The sequence below is a fragment of the Mesocricetus auratus genome, unplaced genomic scaffold (genome assembly GCF_017639785.1).
Source record: "Mesocricetus auratus isolate SY011 unplaced genomic scaffold, BCM_Maur_2.0 Super-Scaffold_100027, whole genome shotgun sequence".
In the NCBI taxonomy this organism is placed as follows: Eukaryota; Metazoa; Chordata; class Mammalia; order Rodentia; family Cricetidae; genus Mesocricetus; species Mesocricetus auratus.
The window spans coordinates 2,984,870-3,012,336 of NW_024429208.1; the positions used below are offsets into that span (position 1 = coordinate 2,984,870).

At 53.9% G+C, this 27,467-nt stretch overlaps 3 protein-coding genes and 2 non-coding genes across 6 annotated transcripts in view; 4 read left to right on the plus strand and 1 right to left on the minus strand.

The window, feature by feature from the left end:
• Nfkbil1 (NFKB inhibitor like 1) overlaps nucleotides 1–5,334 on the minus strand; it is a 17,719-nt gene extending 12,385 nt beyond the window's left edge. Inside the window, exons 1-2 of one of the 2 annotated variants that reach the window (XM_040732216.1) lie at nucleotides 5,316–5,334; nucleotides 3,486–3,762 (exon numbers count right to left, since the gene is read on the minus strand). In XM_040732216.1, the coding sequence (XP_040588150.1) occupies nucleotides 3,486–3,750 (265 nt within the window). In that variant the 5' untranslated portion in view covers nucleotides 3,751–3,762; nucleotides 5,316–5,334. Of the gene's footprint in view, nucleotides 1–3,485; nucleotides 3,763–4,072; nucleotides 4,268–5,315 lie in introns of those variants that run through there. The other variant, XM_005086796.4, reaches the window with a different exon arrangement.
• Nucleotides 5,335–5,538: 204 nt separating this feature from the next.
• On the plus strand, nucleotides 5,539–9,443 carry Atp6v1g2 (ATPase H+ transporting V1 subunit G2). The gene is made up of 3 exons (XM_040732217.1): nucleotides 5,539–5,786; nucleotides 7,447–7,547; nucleotides 8,160–9,443. Exons 1-3 carry the CDS (start codon nucleotides 5,705–5,707, stop codon nucleotides 8,331–8,333), a joined length of 357 nt encoding a protein of 118 aa, XP_040588151.1. The 5' UTR covers nucleotides 5,539–5,704; the 3' UTR covers nucleotides 8,334–9,443.
• A 4,020-nt stretch (nucleotides 9,444–13,463) lies between these two features.
• Ddx39b (DExD-box helicase 39B) lies at nucleotides 13,464–25,666 on the plus strand. Its single transcript, XM_005086794.4, has 11 exons — nucleotides 13,464–13,603; nucleotides 14,965–15,300; nucleotides 16,093–16,220; nucleotides 16,371–16,463; nucleotides 17,967–18,150; nucleotides 21,251–21,369; nucleotides 23,362–23,493; nucleotides 24,717–24,826; nucleotides 24,913–25,057; nucleotides 25,157–25,304; nucleotides 25,448–25,666. Exons 2-11 carry the CDS (start codon nucleotides 15,090–15,092, stop codon nucleotides 25,462–25,464), a joined length of 1,287 nt encoding a protein of 428 aa, XP_005086851.1. The 5' UTR covers nucleotides 13,464–13,603; nucleotides 14,965–15,089; the 3' UTR covers nucleotides 25,465–25,666.
• LOC121134410 lies at nucleotides 14,391–14,467 on the plus strand. Its single transcript, XR_005871483.1, has one exon. It is a non-coding gene; the product is annotated as a small nucleolar RNA SNORD83 (small nucleolar RNA).
• Nucleotides 18,205–18,281, plus strand: LOC121134411. The gene has a single exon (XR_005871484.1). It is a non-coding gene; the product is annotated as a small nucleolar RNA SNORD83 (small nucleolar RNA).
• Nucleotides 25,667–27,467: the final 1,801 nt, after the last annotated feature.

The window sequence follows — 27,467 nt, forward strand, 5'->3', positions numbered from 1 at the left end:
TCAGGAGCTCACTCCAGATTCTCCACAACAGAATCAGCCAGTCAGCTGCAGCCAGCATTTGGCAAACTTGCTCTCTTTAAGTTTAATAGATAGATAGACAGACAGACAGACAGACAGACAGACAAAGCGCTAAAGCCTCTTTTACTTGTGCGAAGCAGAATTAAAGAAAATGGTTTTTGCAAGGGCTCGGCTGCTTGGACCGGGAGCTGGGACAACTGGCTTCCTGGACAGGGAGTCAGGGATAACGGGCGGCGTAGTCGGGGAACCTGGGACGGACTGTGTGGAGTGGGAGGGGTCTTGTGGACAGTGAGACTAGGAAGCGGCTGTACGTTCTGAAGACCCCTGGGACAGAGATGCATGGTGCAGAGATGGCACATGACTGCCCCGTCACGGGGAGAGGGTACTAACTGGCTGTGTGGATGGGAACAGGAAAGGGAGTGTATGCAGAGTTGGTGGAGCAGGCTGTGGGGATCCAGGGGAAGGGACGGGGGAGGGGCTTGTGTTATCCGTGTGGACTGAGGAGCTCGGCTGACAGGTTGGCATATATCTATAGCACCCTGCACTTGGAGGTATGTCTGGTGCCCAAACAATATGTCACCTACATTCCCTCCAGCATCTAAGCTTTTGTGTGGAGGAGTCACCAACTGATGCCATCCTCATGCCAATGATGCTTTTGCTGGGAAGAAAGCTGAGTGCATAGCAGCAGAGCCTGACAGATGGGGACTAACCATGTCAAGAGCTGTCCTCGTGGGCCCTTGGTGGTCTGGGTCTGCCCAGTCTAATAGAATAGGAATGATACAGCCGGGCGTTGGTGGCGCACGCCTTTAATCCCAGCACTCGGGAGGCAGAGGCAGGCGGATCGCTGTGAGTTCAAGGCCAGCCTGGTCTACAGAGTGAGTTCCAGGACAGCCTCCAAAACAATATAGAGAAACCCTGTCTCAAACAAAAAACAAAAAACAAAAAAAAAGAATGCACACCTTCATTCCCAGTATCGTTCCTATTCTTTTTTGTTTTTTTCCGAGACAGGGTTTCTCTGTATTGTTTTGGAGGCTGTCCTGGAACTCACTCTGTAGACCAGGCTGGCCTCGAACTCACAGAGATCCGCCTGCCTCTGCCTCCTGAGTGCTGGGATTAAAGGCGTGCGCCACCAACGCCCGGCTTGAAGGTGTGCATTCTAAAGTGACCAAGGGGAGCTGATGTAGACCACCCTGGGAAGGACGATGGACTGTCGGGAACCCAGGATTCCTCTGGAGGTGCCAGCAGAGATCAGCCTGGACAGCTGGCAAATTGTGACAAGTTTGGCCCTCTAGTCCTCTCTTGGGATGTAAGCTCAAAGCAGACCTGGGTTTGAAAGGTCCTTCTGTGGGCTCTGGAGGAGTATTTGAACACTCAGTCCCCAGCTGATGCTTCTGTCTGGGAGCCGTGGAACCGTAAGACAGAGAGTCTCAACCTTCCTAATGCTGCAACCCCCTGCAAGACAGTTCCTCGTGCTGTCATGACCCCCAGCCTTAACATTATTTTTGTTACTGCCTCATAACTAACTTTGCTACTATTATGAAGCATAATGTAAATGTCTGTGTTTTCTACTGGTCTTAGGCAACCCCTGTGGGGGTCATTTGGCCCCCTAAGGCGCTGTGACTCGAGGGTTGAGCACCGCTGCTTTAATACGACAGCCCTGCTGAAGGAAGCACACACCGGGCTTTCAGGGTTTACAGCCTTGCCCCCTCTCTGTTCCGGTTTCTGTGTGAATGAAAATGTGGTCAGCTGACTTCCCACTCCTGTTCACTATGCCTTCCCTGCCATAATGGACTCTAATCCCTCTGGAACTATGAGCCAAATAAACCCTTCCCTAAAAAAAAATTGTTTTTCTTTTTTCTGGACCAAGAAGAGGCCAAGCTGGAGATGAGAAAGGGGCAGGCGGGGTTGGTGCTGTTCACGCGCTCCGGTGTCCAGAAGGCAATGCGAGGGGGGGGGGCGGCAGCCTCCTCTCTCTACAGAGCCGCTCCTGCTGTCCTGCTGTCCTGCTGTCACTGCCAAAGCAACAGCTTCATGTGGTTTTCACAACTGTCGGGGGTTTGTTCATCTACAAGTGCACTATCTAGCGGGGTCTCCTGGCTGGGGGAGCAGGGGCAGGCAAGCCCACACCTGAGCTCAGCAGGATAAACTAATCGCCACGGCCTCCATTTAGGTTAGATTTGCTTGTTTGTTTGAGACTCAGGCCTGGACCAGACTGGCCTTGAGGGGAACCCCATGCTCGTGAGTGCTGGGATTGATCACACGAGTGCACTGCAATTTCCCATCTTTCTAGGCGGCTGGGCTGCTTCTGGACAGGTTACCTGCACAAACTGTGACCAGCAGGGTCTGTTTGCACTGTGAAGCCGCTACCTCCTATGTGAGATGTTCTGTTGTTATTTTGAGAAAGGGTCTCTCTAACAAGGCTCTGGTTGGCCTGGAACTCGCTATGGAGACTAGGCTGACTGTGAGCTCGGAGTCCTGACTGCCTCTGCCTCCAGAGTGCTGGATTAAAGGCGTGCACCACCAGTTTTAAGTTACTTTTGTTGTTGTTACAGAATTTTGGTGGAGACTGGGGAAAACTGGTCCCCAGGGTGTTTCTGTATTTCAGAAGTACTCCTCAAGGAACATGAATCTGATCCTAACACAGGAACGCAGATCTCCAGCATAACTCCACACCGGGTTTCACGTCTGCTGGTCCTGTCATCCCAGCAGACAGCACGGATACTTTGTTAAACGTTTGTAGCAAATCACAAAGGTTGCTATTGTTTTAATTGCACACGGAGAGGGAGAGAAGCAAACTAAGCTGGGGGTGGGGGGTGGGGTGGCAAACTTCCTGGATCTGGGATCTGAGCCCGGAGCAATCAATGGTAAGGCTGTGCTACAGCTATAGTTATCAAAGAAACAAAGTAATCACTAGTCCTGAAAGATAGGAAATGTAAAGAAAAAGTTGCAAGCGGGGTTGGCTGCGTGTGTGGCCGCATGCCTGCAATCTCAGCACGTGGGATGCTGAGCAAGAGTGTGTTTGAGGCCAGCCTGAAGACCCAAACTCAAGAGAACAACAAAACCCCCAACAGTTACACACACACACACACACACACACACCTATCTACCTACCTTAGTTGAAGTTTGGGCAATTTTGGGATAAGCTTACGTTACTTTAATGCACACATATACGATGGTCACATACCGACCAGGTCAACTGCTCCAGCAGGTCCCAAGGACCAAATAACTAGCTTACTTCCCAATTATTTTTGTTGTTGTTGGAGACAGAATCTCTCTATGTAGCCCTGGAGCGCACTGTGTAAACCAGGCCAGGCTGGCCTCGAACTCACAGAGATCCTCCTTCGCCCCTGCGTGCTCAGGTCAAAGGCGTGCGCCCACACACCGGGCCCTTATATCCCGGCCCTCAGCTGGCCTTCGCTTCAGCTCTAATCGGGCCTCTCACCACCGGTTCCCACCGAGCCACTCACCGCCGGGGCCCTGGCGGGCAGCAGCGTGCAGCGCCGTGTCGCCGTGGCGGTCCTGGTGGGCAGGGTCAGCCCCGAGTCGCAGCAGCAGGCACAGGGCTGGGGCATCGTGGCGGGCGCAGGCCCTGTGCAGGGGAGGGGGCTGCCCGGCGTCCACGTCGAGGCCCGGGTGTCGCTGGAGGAGAGCCTGGGCTCGCACCAGCCGCCCCGCCGACAGGTACCGGCGGAAGCGCCGCTCTCGGCGTTGCCGGCGGGAAGCAGAGGCCATGGGGCTCTCGGGCTGGGGGAGAAGCGGGAGAGGGCAGCGGTGAGGACCCCGATCGGCCCGCCCTGCACCCCGGGCTCGCCCGCCCGCTTCTCCCTTCGCCCCCCCAACCCCCGGCTCCGTAGAGACGAAGCCGTCCCCGAACGCGCAGCCCTGCGGGGCGACGGGCGGGGGCGGCCGGGGGCTTGACTTCGGGTGTTAGCCCTGAGGAAACGACTCGTGATGGTTTTTAAGGCTCCGGAGGCCGAGGGGAAAGTTAGCTCTGAACTTTGGGGTGGGGGGGAGAGGGACGGGGACGTCACAAGTGAGACGGGGCGGAAGGTACCCGACTCGCAGACGTGGAGGCTCCTTCCTCGGGGGCCCGGGGACAGGGCCCGCTCATCCGCGCCGCTCCCCGCCCCCCCAAAGGACCCGCGGGGCTGGGGCCCGAGGCCTGGGCTTAAGACCCTCGGAGAAGGGAGGCGGGGAGGGAGGCAGGGAGGCGGCGCCCCGGCCTGGCGGAAGTGGCGCAAGCGCGGACGCAAGTCTCGGGCGGAAATGGACGATCGGGTCCATCCCGGAAATCGTTCCGACCCGACCGGGTGACTCGTGATGAGGCCTCCGGAGGGGAAACAAGGCAGAGGCAACGACACAGGGTCCTCCTGAAGCCGCAGGGCGGGACTAGAGGCCCGGTTCCAAGGGGCTGGGGGACGGGAGGGGTGTCTTCAGGTTTCTCTCGGACCCCTCACGAGCAGGAGAGAAGGGATAGTTTAATAGCGGACAGGAAGTAAATGGAAGGAGAAGGACAGCAAAGGGGGGAAGTAAAGATTTTTAAAAATTATAATGAGAAAAATTCAATCCCAGCACTCGGGAGGCAGAGAGAGGCAGGCCTGGTCTACAGAGCGAGTTCCGGGACAGCCAGGGCTACACAGAGAAACTCTGTCTGGAAAAACAAAACAAAACAAAAAAGAAAAGGAAAAAAAATCACAATGAGGCCTAATACATAGGTAGATCCAAAACGAAAAGTGCATGAGACGACACTAAGAAGGCAAACGTTGGCCAGGCGATGGTGGCACACGCCTTTAATCCCAGCACTTGGGAGGCAGAGGCAGGCGGATCTCTGTGAGTTCGAGACCAGCCTGGTCTACAAGAGCGAGTTCCAGGACAGCCTCCAAAACAATACAGAGAAATCCTGTCTCAAAAAAAAAAAACAAACAAACAAAAAAGGCAAACGTTGGACAGGGGAGGTGAGATGTGTGAAGGCGTTCGGATTTGGGAAATATGTCAACAAACAAAAAAGATAAAGCCGGGCGGTGGTGGCGCACGCCTTGAACCCCAACACTCGGGAGGCAGAGGCAGGTGGATCTCTGTGAGTTCCAGACCAGTCTGGTCTATAAGACCTAGTTCCAGGACAGCCTCCAAAGCCACAGAGAAACCCTGCCTCGAGTGTCTCAAAAAACCAAAAAAAAAAAAAAAAAAAAAAAAAAAAAGACGGGAGAAAGAAAAGCGGGGGAGGGGCAGAGGGCGGCGGGAGACTGGGGGAGGGGGAGCATGAAACCCGTCGCACTGGTCTCCAAGCACATCCTTACCTTCCCACACCATTCTCATCGTCTCTGTGCCTCCTCTGAGACCACCAGTCAAGCTCTCCGCCCACCCAAGCACTCCAGCCTCCCCTTCCCCCGTCTCCATCCCCGTAGACCCGGGGGACACGAGAGGCCCTGCACCTGCTGCAGTTGTCAGCGCAGGCCTGGTCTCTGCTGCCCCCAGGCGGCCGTTTGGAGCACTGCCTCGTGAGGCGCTGGAGGAGGACCAGTCTTCAGCCTGAGGATGCGGCAGGCTGCGAGAAAACGGGAGCACTAAGACCCAGTGGGAGTGGAGACTGCAGCCGCGGGCCGGCCGGAGGAGTAGGCGCTGGAGGCGGGGAGCCATCTGGTACCTTGGTCGCCTTCGAGACAGCATCCTCTCTAGTGACAGAAAAATGGCCAGTCAGTCCCAGGGTATCCAGCAGCTCCTCCAAGCCGAGAAGCGGGCAGCGGAGAAGGTGGCCGATGCCAGGAAGAGTGAGCCTCCTCTTTGCTCTCCTAGGACTCAGGGAGGAGGGTTTGGGGGCAGGGGATACGGGACATTTGAGTCCTTAGGAAAACCCAAGGATAATGGAGACAGAGCTGGGGGCTGGAAGCTTATTACGATAGAAGATATGGGTGGGTTTTAGAATCCAGCACTTGGTTGGTTGATGGGAAGCTAAATGACTTTCTGGAGGGGACTGATCCCTATTAACACACCCGGATGTGTGTGTGGGGTCTATACCCACTGTCTAACACACTTGATGTGTATGTGGGGGTCTATACCCACTGTCTCTTATGTGTGTGGGGTCTATACCCACTGTCTCTTATGTGTGTGGGATCTATACCCACTGTCTCTTATGTGTGTGGGGTCTATACCCACTGTCTAACACACTTGATGTGTATGTGGGAGGTCTATACCCACTGTCTCTTATGTGTGGGGGTCTATACCCACTGTCTCTTATGTGTGGGGGTCTATACCCACTGTCTCTTATGTGTGGGGTCTATATCCACTGTCTCTTATGTGTGTGGGGTCTATACCCACTGTCTCTTATGTGTGGGGTCTATACCCACTGTCTCTTATGTGGGGGGGTCTATACCCACTGTCTCTTATGTGTGTGTGGGGTCTATACCCACTGTCTCTTATGTGTGTGGGGTCTATACCCACTGTCTCTTATGTGTGTGTGTGGGGTCTATACCCACTGTCTCTTATGTGTGGGGTCTATACCCACTGTCTCTTATGTGTGGGGTCTATACCCACTGTCTCTTATGTGTGGGGGTCTATACCCACTGTCTCTTATGTGTGTGGGGTCTATACCCACTGTCTCTTATGTGTGTGGGGTCTATACCCACTGTCTCTTATGTGTGTGGGGGTCTATACCCACTGTCTCTTATGTGTATGTGTGGGGTCTATACCCACTGTCTCTTATGTGTGTGTGTGGGGTCTATACCCACTGTCTTATGTGTGAGGTCTATACCCACTGTCTCTTATGTGGGGGGGTCTATACCCACTGTCTCTTATGTGTATGTGTGGGGTCTATACCCACTGTCTCTTATGTGTGTGTGTGGGGTCTATACCCACTGTCTTATGTGTGAGGTCTATACCCACTGTCTCTTATGTGGGGGGGTCTATACCCACTGTCTCTTATGTGTGTGTGTGGGGTCTATACCCACTGTCTTATGTGTGAGGTCTATACCCACTGTCTCTTATGTGTGTGGGGTCTATACCCACTGTCTCTTATGTGTGTGTGGGGTCTATACCCACTGTCTTATGTGTGTGAGGTCTATACCCACTGTCTCTTATGTGTGTGGGTCTATACCCACTGTCTCTTATGTGTGTAGGGTCTATACCCACTGTCTCTTATGTGTGTGGGATCTATACCCACTGTCTCTTATGTGTGTGGGGTCTATACCCACTGTCTCTTATGTGTGTGGGGTCTATACCCACTGTCTCTTATGTGTATGTGTGGGGTCTATACCCACTGTCTCTTATGTGTGTGGGGTCTATACCCACTGTCTCTTATGTGTGTGGGGGTCTATACCCACTGTCTCTTATGTGTGTGTGGGGTCTATACCCACTGTCTCTTATGTGTGGGGGGGTCTATACCCACTGTCTCTTATGTGGGGGGGTCTATACCCACTGTCGTCCTGCCTCCAGGGAAGGCCCGGAGACTGAAGCAGGCCAAGGAGGAGGCGCAAACGGAGGTGGAGCAGTACCGCAGGGAGCGTGAGCAGGAGTTTCACAGCAAGCAGCAGGCCGTGAGTTGAGGGGAGCAGGGATGGACCAACTCAGGCGCAAATTGGGGGGTGCCTCCTGTAAAATGTAGGTGACTCAATGAAACACTAGACTGTCACAGGCCCGAAGGGGCCCTGACAAGGCCTGGGGAATTTAAAGGAGACATGCAACTTGTGGGGGGGGGGCAGCCTCCACAGTCTGTGTGGAGTGTGGCAACATCGATGGTGGGGAGCAGAGTTTTATGGCCATTGTGGTGAGAGGGGGGAATTTCAGACTGTTTTTTTGGGTGGGGTTGCATGTCACATCTTAGAACCCGGGACTGTGCTGACCTGTCTGGTATCTAGAGTTTTGGCGGGATGGGAGTAGTTTTGAAAAGGCTTTCCAGGGCCGGGCGGTGGTGGCACACGCCTTTAGTCCCAGCACTTGGGAGGCAGAGGCAGGCGGATCTCTGTGAGTTTGAGGCCAGCCTGGTCTTCAAAGAGAGTTCCAGGACAGTTTCCAACCCTGTCTCGAAAAACCAAAAAAAAAAAAAAAACAGAAAGAAAGAAAGGCTTTCCAGGCCTTACTCAGGAGTCTTCCTTTACACATGGGACCTTTCTTTCTCCCTTTCTGCTTCTCTCTCTCCTCCACCCCAGGCCATGGGCTCTCAGGGGAACCTGTCTGCAGAAGTGGAGCAGGCCACCAGACGTCAGGTCCAGGGCATGCAGAGCTCCCAGCAGAGAAACCGGGAGCGTGTCCTGGCTCAGCTTCTCAGCATGGTCTGTGACGTCAGGCCTCAGGTCCACCCCAACTACCGGATCACCGTCTAGGACCACTTCTTAGGGGCGTGTCCCTAGAGGCTGACTCCTCTGCCGACTCCTATCCCAACTCAAAATCACTTGCGTAGCATGCACAGAGCACTGGTTTCAATCCCTAGGACCCCCCATCACCTCACATAATAACCTGTTCCAGGGTTGGAGAGATGGCTCAGTGGTTAAGAGCACTGATGGTCCTGAGTTCAATTCCCAGCAACCACATGGTGACTCACAACCATGTCAGGCAGACAGAACACTGTACATGATAAATAAATAAACCTTTAAAAAATAACCTTTTCCTAGAAGAAAGACTTCTAGGTAACAGGACCCAATATTCCCCCCACCCCCCAGTCCCACCCTCCGTGAGACTTACAAACAGCCCATTCTAACCTGAATCTGTGTGTTCCATGACACCCACTGGATCTATATGATGAACACTCAAGCCATCCCCATCGGTACCCTCTGTGAAATGTGTCATGGCGATGGAGGTATGGAAAGCATCCTGACTCAGCTGGCAGATTTGGGTTCCTCTCCCTCCCCTCTTCCTTCCTGGCCATGAGACCGGGGCCTGGACAAGCTCTTTAGCCTGGAAGTCCTGATGTCCTCCTGTTTGTAACTGGAATGATGGTAATAATGCTAGCCTTTTAAGGTGACTACTGTGAATCCTCCTGAAAGAACTCAGCATAGTTCCAGACGGCTGGTAGTTGTGATTCCATAAACGGCAAGCCCATATTATGACCCCCACCGCCCCCTGCTTGCCTGCCCGAATCGTAATCTGTCCTTGGCACTCTGTAACGCTCAGTCATTGTGACTCTAGACATTCTCTAAAGAATTTGCTTTTTCCAAAGGCACATCATGACCCCTGAAAAGTTGAAATGATAGTGTCATTTAGTCCCTCTCTCAAAGTCAGCAGATGTATGTCGAGCCTCTTAGCGTCTCTCTTTGTTCCTTGTGAGTGGGTCTTCCCTTGGGCTGGCCCTCTGTGCTCCCAAAGCTTACTGCCTCCCAGAGCTGAAGTGATGCTGCGGCGTCCACATGCACCCGTTCCTTTCTGTGGCTCAACATCTGCTTCCCTGCTTCCCTGCATGACAGCACAGTGTCAATAAAATATCGCTGGGCGAGTCAGTCGGTGGTGAAAGCGGCCTCTCTCTGCCTCATGGCTTTTCCCGTTTTCATTCCCTCCCCTCAGAACACTGCAGATGGCTGCCCTGGGCAGCTTTCTGGGGGAAACGAAAGCACACAGTGATGTGGCGTTTCTCTCAAGTGGGAACATGTGAGGCTCCTTGGGACCCGAGGGCTGCGTGTGATAACCGTAGGAGAAAAGTCAGCAGGTCCCAACAAGCACTCTGCAGCTTCCTGTGTTTTACTCTGCTTATTAGTGCCTGGTGTGTGTGTGTGTGTGTGTGTGTGTGTGTGTGTGTGTGTGAGAGAGAGAGAGAGAGAGAGAGAGAGAGAGAGAGAGAGAGAGAGAGAGAGAGAGAGCCTTACTATGTAGCCCAGGTTGTCCTGGAATTTCCTATGGAGACCAGGCTGGCCTTGAACTCACAGAGATCCACCTGCTTCTGCCTCTCGAATACTGCAACTAAAGGTGTGCGCCACCACACCTGGCTTGACGCTCTATGTCCAGGTGCTGGCTCTTGTTATGTGAAGTATCTGATGAGGGGCTGCTGTGTCCCCAGAGCCTAAGACAGCACTTGGGGCGTGACCGGCAGCTGGTGAATACTGTGAACTAAAATGCTCACTGATAGGAAACCGCTCTGCTGTGACTCCGTCTTGCAACAGTTCTCTTCACCATGGAAGGCAAGCTTGTTTCACCTAGGGCATGAATCGGTGAGACAACCTGTGGTCTTGGCTTGTATGACTTTTCTGTAGGCAGACAGTAAAAAGTCTATTTATGCCAGGTAGGGCACTAACGAAAGACCAAAGAAACTTCTCCACTCAAGTCTGGACTGGCAGAGTCAGGGGCCCACCGCCGGGAGTACCGGTGATAGGTCACTTACAGCAGCAAGGGAGATCGGAGCTGCTCCTCCCTCGTCCTCCATCACCAGAGTTCTCTCCAAAGCTTGTACACAGATCCACCAGAGACTTCTGTCGTCAGGAACTGGTTATAGGTGACGTAATCTGGGAGAAAGGGTTCTGTGGCTTGCAACTTCTTTCTGGATTTTATGAAAAGGCCTTCTCTACTGTCATGAGGAGGAAATGTCTCAATCCCGAGGAAATAGCCATACAAAATCAACCCGATTTTTGAAGCAGGGCGACAGACTTGGTGGGAAATGGTCCCGATTACACCCCATGTGACCCTGCTAGCTGTGCTGCCGTGCCATCTTGCTGAATCTATGTACGTGTGTGTGTGCGTGTGTGCGCGCGCGTGTGTGCGTGTGTGTGTGTGCGTGTGCGTGCGCGTGCGCGCGCGCGTGTGTGTGCGCGTGTGCGTGTGTGTGCGTGTGTGTGTGCGTGTGTGTGTGTGCGTGTGCGTGTGCGTGTGCGTGTGTGTGTGTGTTTCTAGGAATAGCAGAGCAGGACATGGTGCCCACTGACTTCAATCCCAGCACGTGGAGCCTGAGGCAGGAGAATTGAGAGTTGGAGGCTAGTCTAGGCTACATAACAGACTCAAACTCACTAACAAAGGAAGGAAGGAATGATGACAGATGAGGGGGACCCTTCGCTGTGGCCGTTGGCTCAGGCTTTAAGTATTGTTAAAAACCACTGAGTGTTGCCGGGCGTTGGTGGCGCAAGCCTTTAATCCCAGCACTCTGGAGGCAGAGGCAGGCGGATCTCTGTGAGTTAGAGACCAGCCTGGTCTACAAGAGCTAGTTCCAGGACAGCCTCCAAAGCCACAGAGAAACTCTGTCTCGAAAAACCAAAAAAAAAAAAAAAAAAAAACCACTGAGTGTTAATGAGTTCAAGTGTTTATCATAAGTGCTCCTCTGTTGTTCACTATCCTGTAAACAAGGGGTCACCAGGAGGTGAGGCAATTAGATTCTCTGGTGACAGCTGTTGGACAGTTCCTGTCTGCCCTGAGCAGGACTGCCAGTAAAACAGCCGGCCAGACCATCCTTTGCCCAACACTGGCTATTCTGAACACTTTGAGAGAAGCATGGTGATGACAGTTAATGGCTCCAGCTCCTGAAGGCGTGGCCTCAGCCAGGACTGTTTGACACAGTTGGTTACTGGATTTTTTTTTGCTATCACAAGCCTTGATGGACTCTAGATGACATTTGGTCCTCGTGTCGCGCCCCCCCCCATGGTGTGGTGGAACTCCCTATGGTCCAGGAGCAGAGGGTGTGTTGACTGATGCAATGTCGTGATTGGTGCAAACACAAGCCTTCATTTGCATGAGTTTGCGGTGTTGGCGCAAACATCCTCTGCCAGCTGTAAAGTAGAATGCTTGACTCACTTGGGGGCTCAGCTGGGATAAATCTTTTTTTTTTTTTTTTTTTTTTTTGGTTTTTTGAGACAGGGTTTCTCTGTATTGTTTTGGAGGCTGTCCTGGAACTAGCTCTGTAGACCAGGCTGGCCTCGAACTCACAGAGATCCGCCTGCCTCTGCCTCCCGAGTGCTGGGATTAAAGGCGTGCGCCACCAACGCCCGGCTGGGATAAATCTTACTATGTTAATCTCCTCAGTGCTACAACGGTAGGTCCAATAAAAGGCTTTCCCTTGAGAGGTCTCCTCTGGCCTTTTAGGCTGAGCTGGTAACAACAGGAAGAAAGAAGTGGCCTAGAGTCTGCCATCTGGGTCCCTGGAAGAGTCCCTGGGAACTGTCCTCAAAGCCATAGGCCCCAGATACCTCATTTTCTGGAGCTACAGTGTTTCCTACTTTGCCAGGGGCCGAGAGGAATCCCCACCTACTCCTAGGCTTAGCACAAAAGCTGTGGCGTCTGTGAATGCTAACTCCAGAGGGCGGAGCCGGCGGCTGCTAAGTCAGGGCACCACCAGCTTCTGTCAAATGCTGAGGGTTGGTGACCATGGTGCCTACTTAGTGTTGAGTGGTTAAGTGTGCTAACAGGGAAAGCTCACACCTAGTTCTGATGCCGCGCGTCGGCAGGGCATAGCTTCTCATGCACATAGTAGCATCTCAAAGAAGGCAGAACCACATATTTGAAGGGGGAAGATCCTGGCTCAACCATGGAGCTGTTGTGGTAGCACTCTGCTCTAAGTAATCGTAACTATGGAGACGGGCGGTGGTGGTGCACTCGGGACGCAGAGGCAGGCGATCTCTGTGAGTTCGAAGCCAGCCTGGTCTACAGAGCGAGTTCCAGGACAGCCAGAGAAACCCTGTCTCGGAAAAAAAATGGTAATAGTAATAATAAAAATAACAGGGCTGGAAAGATGGCTCAGAGGTTAAGAGCACTGCATGTTCTTCCAGAGGACCTGAGTTCAATTCCCAGCAACTACACAGTGGCTCACAACCATCTAAAAGAGATCTGGTGCTTTCTCCTGGGGTACAAGCATGTACACAGATTTAAAAAAAACTGTATGCGCCGGGCGTTGGTGGCGCACGCCTTTAATCCCAGCACTCGGGAGGCAGAGGCAGGCGGATCGCTGTGAGTTCGAGACCAGCCTGAACTACCAAGCGAGTTCCAGGACAGCCTCCAAAGCCACAGAGAAACCCTGTCTCGAAAAACCAAAAAAAAAAAAAAAACTGTATGCATAATAAATAAATAATTAAAAAATAACTTTGGAAAGCTGCATAACCCTCAAACCCCACCATTTATTTATTTATTTTTTAACGTTTGGGCATAACGTAAACCTCCATCTCGCAAGCTGCTACCTTGCCAGTATCATTCTGGGCAAACCCTGCTCCTCCTCCGCGCAATCGTAAAGGGCGTGGCCTGCCCGGGCGCCCTCCTCCCGGGAGGCCCGACTGTGCTCGGCCACCCTCGGGTCACCTTGACGACCAGGCTGAGGACCCCGAGAGAACGCGTCTCGGAGCGGAGCCTGGCGTGGAAGAAAAGGAGACACAAGCAAGAGGCGGACGCCGCGCTGAGGGGGGCGGCGCGAGCGCTCGGGTCACCGGCGGCAGCGGAGCGGCCGGGAGCGGGACCCCAGGCGGGCGCCTCGCAAAGGCGGCCCCGCGGCGCGCACAGCTGGAGGCCCGCCGCAGCGCCCACTTCCGGCTTCCGGCCCCGCCCCCACCTCCCGCGCGCGCCTGCGCTCTGACAGCCAGGAAAGCGGGAGGCCGAGGCTGGGGGTTGGGGGGGTAAAGCGCCCGGGACCGGAAGTGAAGGCAGCTTCCCGCCTCCGTCCCTGTCGCCGCCGCCATACGCGCTCGCAAGCGCTTAGGTAAGCTTTGGCCTAGCGCGCCATCCGCCGCCATCCGCCCTCGCCCCGCCGCGTCCCGCCGCGCGCGCCCCTGATACCCCTCGGCCGGGCGGCGTCCTGGCCGCTGGGGCTCGGTCGGGCGCTCGGTCCCGTGGCCTTGGTCCCTTTCTGAGCGCGAGTCTCGGCGGGGAGCAGGGAGACCGGGGGAGGGGGGGAGAAGGTGGCAATCCAAAATGGTGGTCTCGCCGCCATTGTGTCTTCCCCGCTTCCTGGATGCCCCCAGCCGGTCCCCTGCCCGCCGGGGCCGCCGCGACCCGAGACGGCGCAGCCAGGAGGCGGGGCCGCCCCGGTCTCCCGCTCCGGGCCTTGCGTGGCCGGCGGTGGGGTGGGGAGCGGCCGCCCGGGAGCTCCGAACTCTCCCTCCCCGCGCGGGCGGCGGCGGCACCGCGCGTTTCTCGGTGTCCACGCCGCCGGGCACGAAGCCCGAGCCGGAGTGGGTTGCACGGTGCCCAGCCGTGACCCTGGGGCCTCCAGAACCCGTTTTTGTAGCGCTGGGCCGCGCGCATCGCCGGGCAGGCGCTGTCATCCGGCCGTGTGCACCCCAGACCTTTGGGGCTTTTTTTTGTCTTTTCTTTTTTTTTTGGCGTTGAGCCAATGGTGTCCCCCTCCCCCGCGCCTACCGTTAGTGGCAGCGGGCCTTCCTCCCCGCCCACCGCCCTCCCTGCGTCTGCTCCCCCGGGGCTGGGGTCGCAGGTGTGCGTGCGCCTCCAGGGCCGGGCCCCCGGGTCTCCCGAGCCGGTGAACGGCAGCCACATGATGTCCGCAGTTGAGAAGTGAGCGCTCCGCGCAGTGCTGACCTTCATCTATCACCCTTGGCTGATGGCTGCTGGCCTGCAGATAGGGAGGGCGAGCCCGAGGCCCCCTCCTAGCTCCTTCGCGTTGTCACCCTCCCCGCGGGTCAGGCTCATCTTTTCACGGTCTCTGGAGTTGGCTCCTGGGGGGGCGGTCAAAAGCGCGAGCCTGGGCGTCGGTGACGCACGCCTTTAATCCCAGCGCTTGGGAGGCAGAGGCAGGTGGATCTCTGTGGGTTGGAGGCCAGCCTGGTCTACAGAGGGAGTGCCAGGACAGCCTCCAAAACAACACAGAGAAACCCTGTCTCGAAAAACCAAAAAAAAAGGTGCGAGCCTGGCTCTGGCTATCAGTCCCCACCTGAGGCCGCTCCGCTTTTCCCCCACGCCGAGTTTATGTTGCGTGTCTCTTCGTGACTCTTCTCCCGCGGCAGGGGTTTGTAGTTTAGGGAAACTGGGAGGGGGTGGACAAGCAGCCGTGGGTCCGGCAGTGACTGATGAGTTGTTCTGTGTCGTTGTTGTCCTCTCTCCCAGCTCTTCTGTCGGGAACCTGGTGCCGTCCCTCGCTGCTCCTCAGCCCCCTCTCTTTCCCCTTGCTCTGTCACCCGCTCTGGGACCACTCACCCAAAGACCTCCCTTCTCCCCCCGCCGGCCCAATCATGGCAGAGAACGATGTGGACAACGAGCTCCTGGACTACGAAGACGACGAAGTGGAGACAGCCGCAGGGGGAGATGGGACCGAGGCTCCTGCCAAGAAAGACGTCAAGGGCTCCTATGTCTCCATCCACAGCTCGGGCTTTCGAGACTTCCTGCTCAAGCCAGAGTTGCTCCGGGCCATCGTGGACTGTGGCTTTGAGCATCCGTCAGAGGGTACATTTTATTGCTGGGCAGAGACCTCGTTATGCTTCTTAAAGATGGGGTTTGTGTTTGGGATGTATAGGTCAGGCGAGGAGAGTGTGCCAGATGATAGCTCTAGAAGACGAGTGCTAGCTTTGGTCAGAAAGCTGCTGTTTGCCCTGCGCCCCGCATTTCTTGTTTGCTTTGTCTTGGTGTTTCAGAGAGGGCCTGGCTGGATCTTTTTAGTTCCTGTGTTTTGGGCCAGGCCAACTGAAGTCTTTTTTTTTTTTTTTTTTTTGGTTTTTCGAGACAGGGTTTCTCTGTGGCTTTGGAGGCTGTCCTGGAACTAGCTCTTGTAGACCAGGCTGGTCTCTAACTCACAGAGATCCGCCTGCCTCTGCCTCCAGAGTGCTGAGATTAAAGGCGTGCGCCACCAACGCCTGGTGCCAACTGAGGTCTTAATGATTGCTCTAAAGGTGCTGGCTTCTGGGGCAGGTACCAAGTCCTTCATTTTGTCCAAGGTTGCAGGGTTGTGTAACCGGGTAGGAGAAATGGCCTGTGGTTCATGGGTTGTTAGGAAAGTAGAGACAGCCAGGCACATTGAAGGTGAGCTGTTGGGAGGTGCAAGAGGGTTTTAGTAGCACCAGGGAGGCCTGAAGCTAGGGCACAGCTGAGGCTTGATTTGGGTATAAATGTGACTGGGGGGGGGTAGAGAGAGAGGAGGGGTCGGCCTGAAAGGTGACAGGGACCAGGTAAAATCTGGAGGATCAACTGGGAGGACAGGGGTTTGGTGTGGTGCAAAAAGTCTCTCCTTTTCTCTTGTAGTCCAGCATGAGTGCATCCCTCAGGCCATTCTGGGGATGGACGTCCTGTGCCAGGCCAAGTCGGGCATGGGGAAGACGGCCGTGTTTGTCCTGGCCACGCTGCAGCAGCTGGAGCCGATCACGGGGCAGGTATGTTTGAGGCCACATAACGCTCTCGTGGCTTAATGGCTTAAACCTGAGTTGATGTTGCTGACAGTTTGGCAGATGCTCTTGTGACAGTCACTCTGGAGAGGGGGACAAAGGACTGATATGGTGTTGTCTTCCATTTGTTCCTTGAAGGTGTCTGTGCTGGTGATGTGTCACACTAGGGAGCTGGCTTTTCAGATCAGCAAGGAATATGAGCGCTTCTCAAAGTACATGCCAAATGTCAAGGTAAGGGGCAGGAGCCCGGGACAGGGGAGGTACTGGGAGCTTGTGGGGTGACAGTTGACTGTCCTAAAGCATAGAGCGGCTGTAGGGGACACTGCTGTAGTTGACGAGTTCCTGCAGGCTGCAATGGAACCTTTGTTATGATGACAGGGTCGTCTGTAGCTGTCCTTGCAGGTTCCATGCTGTGACTACATCTGCGTCCCTGAGAGTTCAGTGACACTTTAGGTGATGTTGCTGCTGGTCTCGAACTCACAGAGATCCTCCTGCCTCTGCCTCCCGAGTGCTGGGATTAAAGGCGTGTGCCACCAACGCCCGGCTTTTTTTTTTTTTTTTGCAGAATGTTTTTATTAAATTTTGTGGTATTTAAATCTGATTCCAGGGCCTTGAGCTGCTACAGGAACAGCCTGCTACTCCTGTACCTTGTTTTGGGTTTTTTGTTGTTTGTTGCTTTTCGAGACAGGGTTTCTCTGGCTTTGGAGGCTGTCCTGGAACTCGCTCTGCAGACCAGGCTGGTCTCAAACTCACGGAGATCCGCCTGCCTCTGCATTAAAGGTGTGCGTCACTACCACCCGAATTTTTAAATTTTTATTTTTCTTGCATCCCTTGTTGCGCTATCTTTATTGTTTCTCTTTTTTAAGTTAGTTTTTCAAGACTGGGATTTTCTGTGTGCCCATGGCTGGTGGTGGGGGTGAGCCTGTTATGTTGAGTGCCCTATGCTGCGCCCCCCATCCACAATCAAGTCACCTACATAGTTATAAGTCAGAATTGTCTTACTTTCCCTTTGGTTTGCAACAAAGTGTCCTGGTGGGGCCTGCCTAGTCACTACAGGGTTGTCTGGCTCTTTCCTCAGTAGTCTCTGCAGGGTAAAACCTAAACTAAAGCTAAGTGGATACAAGGTAAAGCTTTTGGGCAGGAATGGTCTGTTATCATAAGCTGTGCTGCCCATTGCTGGTTTGGAATCAGAGTGGGGGAAAGGTCATCATAGAATAAGCTTCGTGGAGACTGGAGAGCTTCTCAGAGGCTTCTCTTCCAGAGGTCTTGAGTTCAATTCCCAGCACCCACATGGTGCCTCACAACCATCTGTAGTGAGATCTGGTGTCCCCTCTGGTGTGCAGACATACATGAAGGCAGAGCACTGTATACATAATAAATCTGTTTTAAAAATAAGCATGTGACAGTGTGCTCCTGGATGGTCCTTCCCCTTGAAACTGGAGGCGTCTGTGTGACACTTGATGTGCTGTTAAAGCTCAGATCCCAGCATTCACCTGGTGGCTTACACAAGGCAGGACTTTAAGGAAGCAGAGGCAGGCATGTTCTCCAGGTCAGCCAGAGCTGCGTAGGTTGGTTTACAGTCAGCTAAGAGTGGACAGTGGTGTCCGGCAGGGTGCACTTGGGCTGCAGAAACAGTTCCAGATAAGCCAGGGCTACGCAGGGAGAGGAAGGAAAGGAGGCTGGGGAGACTGCATCCGTGTCCTTTCCTGTGACACCCCCCCCGCTGGCCCACAGGTGGCGGTGTTTTTTGGCGGTCTGTCCATCAAGAAGGACGAGGAGGTCCTGAAGAAGAACTGTCCGCACATCGTCGTGGGGACGCCTGGCCGGATTCTAGCCCTGGCTCGGAACAAGAGCCTGAACCTGAAGCACATCAAACACTTTATCTTGGACGAGTGTGACAAGATGCTTGAACAGCTCGGTGAGGAGCGGGGCGGGGCCTGGGCTCGGGTGGTTGGAGGGGCCGCCCCTTGGAGCCAAATGATGTTTGTTTGACACGGGAGCACTTGTGTGCGAGGACGACTTGTCATCTATCACCCATGACTGATGGCTCCGCGTCTCTCTCTTACCCTGGTGCAGGAGGTGTCCGCCTGCCACCCCAGCAGCAGTGGTTCTCAGCTTCCCAGTGAGGCAGCCTCCTGGGGCGGGCTGATCCCAGCCATAGATTATTGTTGCTGCTATTTTATAACTAAGTGTGTTACTGTTACGAATCATGTAAATATTTGATAGGGGCCTTGTGAAGGGGTTGTTCCACCTCCCCCCCACCTGCCCGAGGGGTCTCCACCCACAGTTGAGAACCTCTGCAGGATATAGCCTGTGTGGTCAGAATTGGTAGACGAGCAAGTTTCTAGAGTGCAGGTCTGCCATTCATCTGCTGAGTGTTCCCAGGAGGTCATGTCTTCTGGTGGTGCAGTGTGCCACGTGGGGTTAAAGGACAATATTAAGAATTTTGGCCGGGCATTGGTGGTGCACACCTTTAATCCCAGCACTCGGGAGGCAGAGGCAGGTGGATCTCTGTGAGTTCAAGGCCAGCCTGGTCTACAAAGTGAGTTCCAGGACAGCCTCCAAAGCCACAGAGAAACCCTGTCTCAAAAAACCAAAAAAAAAAAAAAAAAGAATTTTGTTGGGGGCTGGAGAGATGGCTCAGAGATTAAGAGCACTGACTGCTCTTCCAGAGGTCCTGAGTTCAATTCCCAGCAACCACATGGTGGCTCACGGCCAGCTGTACTGAGATCTGGTGTCCTCTTCTGGCCTGTGGACATACATGCAGGCAGAACACTGTATGCATGATAAATATAAATTAAAAAATCATTTTGGGCGGCATTGAAGAACTGGCTCATCAGTAAGAGCTCTGGCTGCTCCTTCAGAGGACCTGACTTTGATGCCAGCACCAACATGGCCACTCATAACAGTCTGTAGTTCAAGATCTCATTCCTTTTGGTCTCCATGGGCACCATATAAAAGTGGTGCACAGACCTAAAAATGTGAGCAGAATGCCCCTGCATATTAAACAAATAAAGATTTTCATGGGCTCAGAGCTGGAGAGATAGCTCAGTGACTGAGAACTGGCGCTCTTCAGAGCTGGAGAGAGAGCTCAGTGACTGAGAACTGGCGCTCTTCAGAGGCCCTGGCTCTCATCCCCATACATCCCTCAAGACTGAATGACTGTGACTCCAGTTCCAGGGTCCAAAGCTTCTTGTGCTTCTCTGCAGTAGGCACGCGCACTGTACATAGACATAACATGCCCAGAGCACCTACATACATACTGAAGGTAACTTGGTGGTGGTGCACACCTTCAATCTTGGCATTAACGTGAGCCTGTGGGTCTCTAAATTGGAGGACAGCCTGGTCTCCAGAGCAAGTCAGTGACAGCCAGGACTAAACACTGAAGCTCAGTCTCTAAAAACAAAAGAGCTTTCGTGCCTTTAATCCCAGCTGGATCTTTAGGAATTGCAGGCCAGCCAAGGGCTACATAGTAAGACCTTATCTTTATTTTTTTTGTATTCCAATCCCAGTTCCCCCTCCCTTCTCTCCTCCTGCTCCCCCCTCCTCCCATCCGCTCCTAGTAGAGGGTAAGGCCTCTCCTAGGAAGTCTACTAAGTCTGTCCCATCGTCTCTTTGAGACAGGACCAAGGCAGCACCTGTGTGTCTAGGCTAGGCAAGGTATCTTTCCATATGGAATGGGCTCTACTAAGTCAGTTTGTGCGTTAGAGTTAGATCTTAGACCCACTGCCAGTGGCCTCATATATTGTCCCAGCTGCACTATTGTCACCTATATTCAGAGAGTCTAGTTCAGTCTTATGCAGGTTCCCCTTTGTCAAACCTGAGTCAGTGATCTCTCACCAACTCAGATCAGCTGATTCTGTGGGTTTCCCCATCATAAGACCTTATCCTTAAAACAAAAAACCAGAAAAGGATTTGATTAGTTGAATTTTAGCTGTTCAAGATGTCTATCAGACTAATGGTGCCTGGCCAGACGGGTGTGAGACCAGAGGTGAAGGTGAAGGCCAAGCCTGGACTGACGGCTAGAGCGAGCGAGTGCTTTGTGGGCTGCGGTGTAGGAAGAGCTGGTGGAAGGAGACAGGGCGTGCTGTGTACACACCTCACTGTAGCTCTTAGCCTGGAACCTGCAGTGTGGACCAGGCTGGCAACTCAGATCAGCCTACCTTTACTTCCTGAGTGCTGGGATTACAGATGTGTGCCACCCCACCTGAGAAAATAATTTCAGGGTTAAGTTTATTGTTACTATTTTTATAAGCAATGCTTCATGAATTTTTGTGCCTTCTGTAAGGACCATGCTAACCTGTATAGCTCCAATTTTAGTATGCGTGCTTTCTGTTGTTGTTTTGAGACAGGAGCTTTGGAGCCTGTCCTGGAACTTGTTCTGTAGCCCAGGCTGGCTTCAAACTCAGAGATCTGTCTGTCTCTGCCTCCCGAGTGCTGGGACTAAAGGCATACACCACCTCCTCCCGGTGCAAGCTCTGCGTTTTAATTTTGTGTGTGTTTCCGTAGAGGCCAGTGTCATTGGATTTCCCCTGGAGGTTAAGTCACAGGCAGTTGTGGAACTGGGAACCTAACCCAGTTCTTTTGGAAGAGCAGCGAGTGCTCTAATGACTCGGCCCCTCTCTAGCCGCATACCCCATGTTTCAGGACTACGTTCCTGAGCCTATGGTACATTTTATCCCCATTTTATAAATTTTTACTTAGGCTCAGTTACATTTCTTGACTGAAAAAAGGTGTGGAACCTGACCCCAGTACTTTCCTACAGTCATTGATTTTTCCATGTTACTTTTGTTTGTTTGTTTGAAGCAATCTCAAAACTCAGTACATAGCTCCTGACCCTCCTGCCTCTGCCTCCTAAGTGCTGGGAATACAGGTGTGCACCAGCCAGCCTTACTTGTTCCCGTAGGTAATGGAGAGGAGGCCCACCCTTCCAGAGGGACTTACTGAGTTCCCGTTGGCTGTGGCCTCACTGCACTTAAGTCACAGACTCATCTCCTCCTGCAATTCTTTCCCTGCAGACATGCGTCGGGATGTCCAGGAAATTTTTCGCATGACCCCCCATGAGAAGCAGGTCATGATGTTCAGTGCTACCCTGAGCAAAGAGATCCGGCCAGTCTGCCGCAAGTTCATGCAAGATGTAAATACCCTTCTACCTTCTCTCCCTCCACTCCCCGCCCGCTGCCTCCTCCCCTCGCCCTCCTCCTCCAGACTCCCTTGTCCTTCAAGCACAAGAAGGGAGCTTGTGTCCATCTGGGAGTGACGGCTCCTTGAAGAAAAACACAGAGGCAGAGACAGTTAGTGATAGGGTCTGTGCGCGTGCCAGGGAAACTCCGGAAGACTTGGTCGGGTTAACGTGAGAGCGGGTAGCGTTTGACATTTTTTAATCACAACATTTTTGAACCTCTTCTCCCTGTCGGGGTAGGGCAAGATTTTGTGCCCTATCGCCTGCCCATCGTCTCCTACACCCCCCTCAGCCACACACCTCCAGGTGGCATGGAGCGTTCAGCTGAAGCCTCTGCTCACCGAAACTCAGACATCTCAGTGGCAGGAGAGCCAGAGAGGGACAGTCAGGTGGCAGGGCCTGTCCAGAAGAAGAACAAACAGACAAACAGACAGCACCATGAACCTGCCCCTCCCAACCTCCAAGGGCGGGGGCCTTTGGCCCCTCAGCCCCAAGCCCCCACTCCTTCCTGTCCATACCTCCTTGCGCCCATCGGAGCCTTGGTTGATGTGAGCTGGCAGCAGAGAAGCCCTGAGGCGCGGCGGGGGATTGCAGACCTTCCAGCAGAGGATGGCAGCTGCGGAGGCCACGGGGAGCCTGACCAGGACGCTGAGGACCAAGCCAGCCTCTTTTTCTGTTCCCGGTTTTTTCCTGAACCTAATGTGCTGTACCCCGTTTCCCCATACCTGTTGGGAAGGGTGTCCTGAATGGGGGGTGGATTTTTTCCTCTTTTTACGTTTTTTACGATGGGAAGAGTCGAACGGGAGGCCGAGTGGGTCTCGGTGCCTCCTGCGGTGGGAGGGGTCTCCTTCCCTTGAGAAGATGGCTTTCTCTTGGGCCGGGCTGCTTGGGGCTAGAGTTAGGAGGAGGCTGTGAGACTTATTTGGGGAGTTTCCTTGCCAGTCTGCTTTCTGGAAGAGGCTTCTGTGACCGCACAGTAGTCCATGCTCTGTGTGGGCTGTCTCAAGGCAGAATGGAGAGTGGGGGAAGTCTGTCCTGCAGTTAGCTGGCGTCTGTGTCAATGCTTCTGTCCTCTTCCCTTCCAGGGTTAGGGGTGGGCATACAGATTATTTATAAATGTAAGGTCAAGAAAAAGAAGAGGGCTGCTGGGTGGAGAGGAAGAGAGAAGCCCTGCCCTTAGAGTCCAAGAAAGCAGACGTCCGCAGGGGTGAGGGCTCCAGAGAAAGGGAAGGCCCGAGGGTCAGGAGTCAGAGCTCAGAGGTGCGGGTCCGCAGGGGTGAGGGCTCCAGAGAAAGGGAAGGCCCGAGGGTCAGGAGTCAGCTCAGAGGTGTGGGTCCGGCTGTGGGAGCCCGCACTTCTGTTGTCCCTCGGCTCCAGTGGAGACGGCTCGCTCTGAATTTAGGGAAATCTCTAAAACGGACGTGGTGGTTTGAGTACAAGGTGTCTCTCACCTTGAGCAATGTTTGCCTGTCTTTAATAGCGTTTTAAAGATTTGTGCCCCAACTTCCCGAAGTCCCAGCTTTTGAATGGCTTTTTGGCTGTGTCCATTGCAACCTCCTGGCCTTGGACATTTGCTCAAGTGCAGAGAGGACAGTGGTTGCCCGGGCCGCGTCACTGCCTCTCCTGTGTTGTCCGTGCTCCCCTTGAGCACCATCTCCCATTGCTAGCTCCCTGTCACCTGACACTCTCCTTGCAGCTGGGAGTTTCACCGCTCTGTGCAGAGCTCCTTTCTCCTGCCCGTTCTCAGTGGAGCTTTGGGAAGTTCAGCTGATGCAGGTGCCACAGCATCTGACTGGAAAGGGACCTCCGCAGAGTGTTCTTGTGATGGGGAGGGTTTCAGTCTTCTCCCCATCAGTCCATGGGGTGAATTGGAGATCAGCGCCCTCCACCCCCCAGGTTTAACCCCCCCGCTCTGCCCTCCTCCTGCCCCCACCCTCCCTCCCTCAGCCTATGGAGATCTTCGTGGACGATGAGACCAAGTTGACGCTGCACGGGTTGCAGCAATACTACGTGAAACTGAAGGACAACGAGAAGAACCGGAAGCTCTTTGACCTTCTCGATGTCCTCGAGTTCAACCAGGTCAGTGTCGAGGTCTGTGTGGGCCTGCGCACAGGACGTCTTCAGCCGTGCAGAGGCCTGTGTAGACATAGCCTGTGGTTGAGGAGCCAAGTGTGTGAAGACGTGAGAGGCGCTGAGGTAGAGTGCATGACGACGTGAGTGAGTGGAGGCCATTGGGCTGGGTGCTGGCGTGGTGGCTCTGTGTCTCTTAGGGGCAGCCTGTGCTAGGCCGGCTGCAGAGCCACTGTGGGGCTCTTAGTGTCTGAAGAGGCTCATCTGCCTTTCTAGACTGCAGTCCACATTCCTAGCATTTTCCTGAGGGCGCCTCACCCTTGCGTGTGCCCGGTTGAGGTCTTGTGTCCGTGGCAGCTCGGAGGTCAGGCTGCTGAGAAGTCCAGTTAGGTTCAAGAACAGAAAAAGACATTATGAAGGGACATTTGAGACGGAATAAGGGACTGAGGAACTCATTAGAAATGGGGGGGTGGTGGTGCCACCCACCTTTAATCTTAGCTCTTGGAGGCAGAGGCAGGCAAGCCTCTTGAGTTCAGGCCAACCTGATCTACAGAGTGAGCTCCAGGAAAGCCAGGCTATACAGATTAACCAAAGAACTGACCATGTGTACTCCGGGTGTGCTATTAATACACATGCCTTTAATCCGAAGCACTGTGTAGTCAGAGTCGGGTGGATCTCTGTCAGTTCCAGTATGGGGCCAGCCTGGTCTACATAATGTGTCTTCTGTACAGCACACTCTTCTGGCCTTGGGGCACCTGCATACGTTCACGTCAAACAATCACACACGTACATGCATTCAAAACTTGAGAAGTAAGATCACTGGGGCGGGGCTGGAGACGTGGCTCAGAGCCAGGCAGTGGTGGCTCAAGCCTTTATTCCCAGCCCTCTGGAGGCAGAAGCAGGCAGATCTTTGTGAGTTCAAAGCCAGCCTCAGCTACAGATCAGAAGAAACTGTCTCAAAAAAACAAAACAAACAGTGGCTCACAGGTTAAGAGCACTCTTGTTCTTCTAGGGTTCCCAAGTTCGGTTCTCGGGGCCGACATGTCAGCTCCCACTCCTGTGAGACGCAGCTGCCATGGGGGGAGGATCCAGTGTCCTGGCTCTCCATGGGCACCAGGCATGAGTGTGCCTGCACATACATGCACGCAGAACGAATGCGCGCAGACTTTGAAGAACAGTAAAAGGTGTGCTAGCTCTGGAGCTTGTGCTGACATCACGCCCGTGCCCCCCAGGTGGTGATCTTTGTGAAGTCTGTGCAGCGATGCATCGCCCTGGCCCAGCTTCTGGTGGAGCAGAACTTCCCAGCCATTGCTATCCACCGTGGCATGCCCCAGGAGGAGAGGTGGGTGAGGAACAAGGGTGTGTGCTCTGGGCAGGAAAGGGTGTGGTGAGAAGGAATCTCAACGTCTCCTCTCCTTCCTCACAAAGGCTCTCTCGGTATCAGCAGTTCAAGGATTTCCAGCGGCGGATTCTTGTGGCCACCAACCTGTTTGGCCGAGGCATGGACATTGAGCGTGTGAACATCGCCTTCAACTATGACATGCCAGAGGACTCGGACACCTACCTGCACCGGGTAAGCTGCCCCTCACCCCTTTTGTGTGCACGTGCGCCTGCCCACTTCCCTGTGTCTGTCTCCCCCTAGAGCTTGTGATTTTCCCGTTGTCTGCTCCAGGTGGCCAGAGCAGGCCGGTTTGGCACCAAGGGCTTGGCCATCACATTTGTATCTGATGAGAGCGATGCTAAGATCCTCAATGATGTGCAGGACCGCTTCGAGGTCAACATCAGCGAGCTCCCTGATGAGATCGACATCTCCTCCTACAGTGAGTGCAGTGTGTGAGTGTGTGTGTGTGTGTGTGACTCCCAAGCGTATATTCTGAACCTACAATGCATCTGCGAGTGGGAAGGAGGGAGAAATTTAAATTTCCCTTGTTGATTCTTATTGTAAACCTGGTGTTTCTTTCAGTTGAGCAGACACGGTAGAGGAGAGGAAAGACCCGCTCCGGACTGTGGCCGTCTGTCTCATTAGAAGACACCGGGGATCAGGGTGGAGACAGCTTTGCCCCTGCCGGCCCTCATCCTATCTTGTCCATGCTCCCCTGAGTCCCCATGACTCATACCTGTTCCTGATTTATCATAGTTGTTTGTTTGTGTTTGGTTTTTTTTAACAAAACTAAGAATGAAACAACTGTGTCTGGTGTTTTAAGTCCATCTGTTACGTTGAGGGCTTGACTGGGAGCCTTGTGGGCAGGGTCACAGTGAGGATAGCCCAGACCCAAGAGGCTGTGGCTCCCCAGCTGCCTTGTCTCTCAGGGACACCAGGCTGTGGAGGGAGGGATGGGACAGGGCGTGGGGTACAGAGAACAAGGTCCCTGTCCCGGCCTCTTGTTCGCTCCTTGAGCTTCTGGTTGTCAGGGACCAGGGCCTGGTGCAGCCTCAGCATCTCTTCCTGGGCAGCTCAGCTACGGAGAGGCTGGGGTCCCTGCCTGGGGAGACCAAAAGACACAGCTTCAACCAGGGCAGAGGCCTGAAGCCTGTCTGCATTTCTCTGTTTTGATCTGAGTTCAGAAGGTCATGTGTGATGTTCCTTACCTCAGACAGGGATCTGTATCTGTTCTGCGCTTACTGTGAAGTTCTGGCAAGGTCACTGGGTCCCCTGCAGGGACAGGGACAGGTGGCAGTGTAACAGGCTGGAGGGCCTCCGTGGTAGCTGCCCATCGGCTTCAGGGCCAAGCCTGGATGAAACCCAACCTCAACCCTGGTTTGAGATTCCACACCCTGGCAGTTGAGTTGCTTTAGCTTGCTGGTGTGCAGCCAGGCTCCTCAGCACTAGCAGGCATTCTGAGGGGATGCTCACACCCACGTCCTCACTGGAAGGCTCAGGCTGCCCTGCCTCATAGTGGTTTATGCTTGCTGCGTGTTCCCAGAGTGACCGCTTCCCCTGCTGCACTGTCTAAGGGACTTCCTTGTCCAGTAGGCCTGGCACATGTGTCCTCGTAGCCTTGGCGGGACACTAGTGTGAGGGTCACGCAGTCCTGGGTTGCTGAGCCCTCCACACATACACAAAAGGCTTCCAGATGGATGACGCCAGCTGATAATGGAGGCAATAATGGAGGGGGTACCTTAACTGCCCTTCCCCTGTAACCAGATTGATGACTGCCTTAATTGCCATCATTGAGCCTTCATTCAGTAACTTAAGGAAGCAGATGCAGAGATTCACAGCTGAGCACTGGGCGGACCTGGAGTCCTGTCACAGTGATAATCTGAGCAAAGGGGTCAAGGCCATGAGGAAACCCACAGAGACAGTTCATCCCACCTAGGGAGCTCACCGACTGGACTGAGCGGGGGAACCAGCATAATGTGCATGTCAGTTGGGGGCTTGGGCGGTTTATGGGGCTGCTGGCAGTGGAGCCAATATTAATCCCAAGGGCATGAACTGACTTTTGGATCCCATTCCCTATGGAGGAATACTCAGCCTAGGTACAGGGGGGAGGGTCAGGGTCCTATCCCAAATGATGTGACAGACTTTGATGATTCCCCATGGGATTCCTCATGGGGGTGATGAGGATGGGGTAGGAGAAGTTGGGGGACAGGAGGGAGAGGGAGCTGGGTTGGTATATAAATTAAGATTGATTTAAAAATAATAAGAGGGGCTGGAGAGATGGCTCAGAGGTTAAGAGCACTGACTGTTCTGCCAGAGGTCCTGAGTTCAGTTCCCAGCACAGTTGGCTCACAACCACCTGTAATGAGATCTGGCGTCCTCTTATATGCAGGCAGAACACTGTATATACATAATAAATCTTTTTAAAATATATAAAAAGAAAAAATGCTGGTTTTCTTGTGACTGGGAGCCCCAGTGGGCAGGTGTGGCTCAGAAGGGACAGATGGTATTAATTACTCTTGGTCACCTGGGGGAATGTATTCAGAAAATTGTGCCCCAGCCTGGTCTACAAGAGCTAGTTAGGACAGGCTCCAAAGCCACAGAG

Coding starts and splice junctions, on each gene's coding strand:
- Atp6v1g2 (XM_040732217.1), top strand. CDS start 5,705: ATGGCCAGTCAGTCCCAGGGTATCCAGCAGCTCCTCCAAGCCGAGAAG. Junction 5,787..7,446: donor GGTGGCCGATGCCAGGAAGA/GTGAGCCTCCTC, acceptor TCCTGCCTCCAG/GGAAGGCCCGGAGACTGAAG. Junction 7,548..8,159: donor TTCACAGCAAGCAGCAGGCC/GTGAGTTGAGGG, acceptor CCTCCACCCCAG/GCCATGGGCTCTCAGGGGAA.
- Ddx39b (XM_005086794.4), top strand. CDS start 15,090: ATGGCAGAGAACGATGTGGACAACGAGCTCCTGGACTACGAAGACGAC. Junction 23,494..24,716: donor ATGTCCTCGAGTTCAACCAG/GTCAGTGTCGAG, acceptor CGTGCCCCCCAG/GTGGTGATCTTTGTGAAGTC. Junction 25,058..25,156: donor CGGACACCTACCTGCACCGG/GTAAGCTGCCCC, acceptor TGTCTGCTCCAG/GTGGCCAGAGCAGGCCGGTT.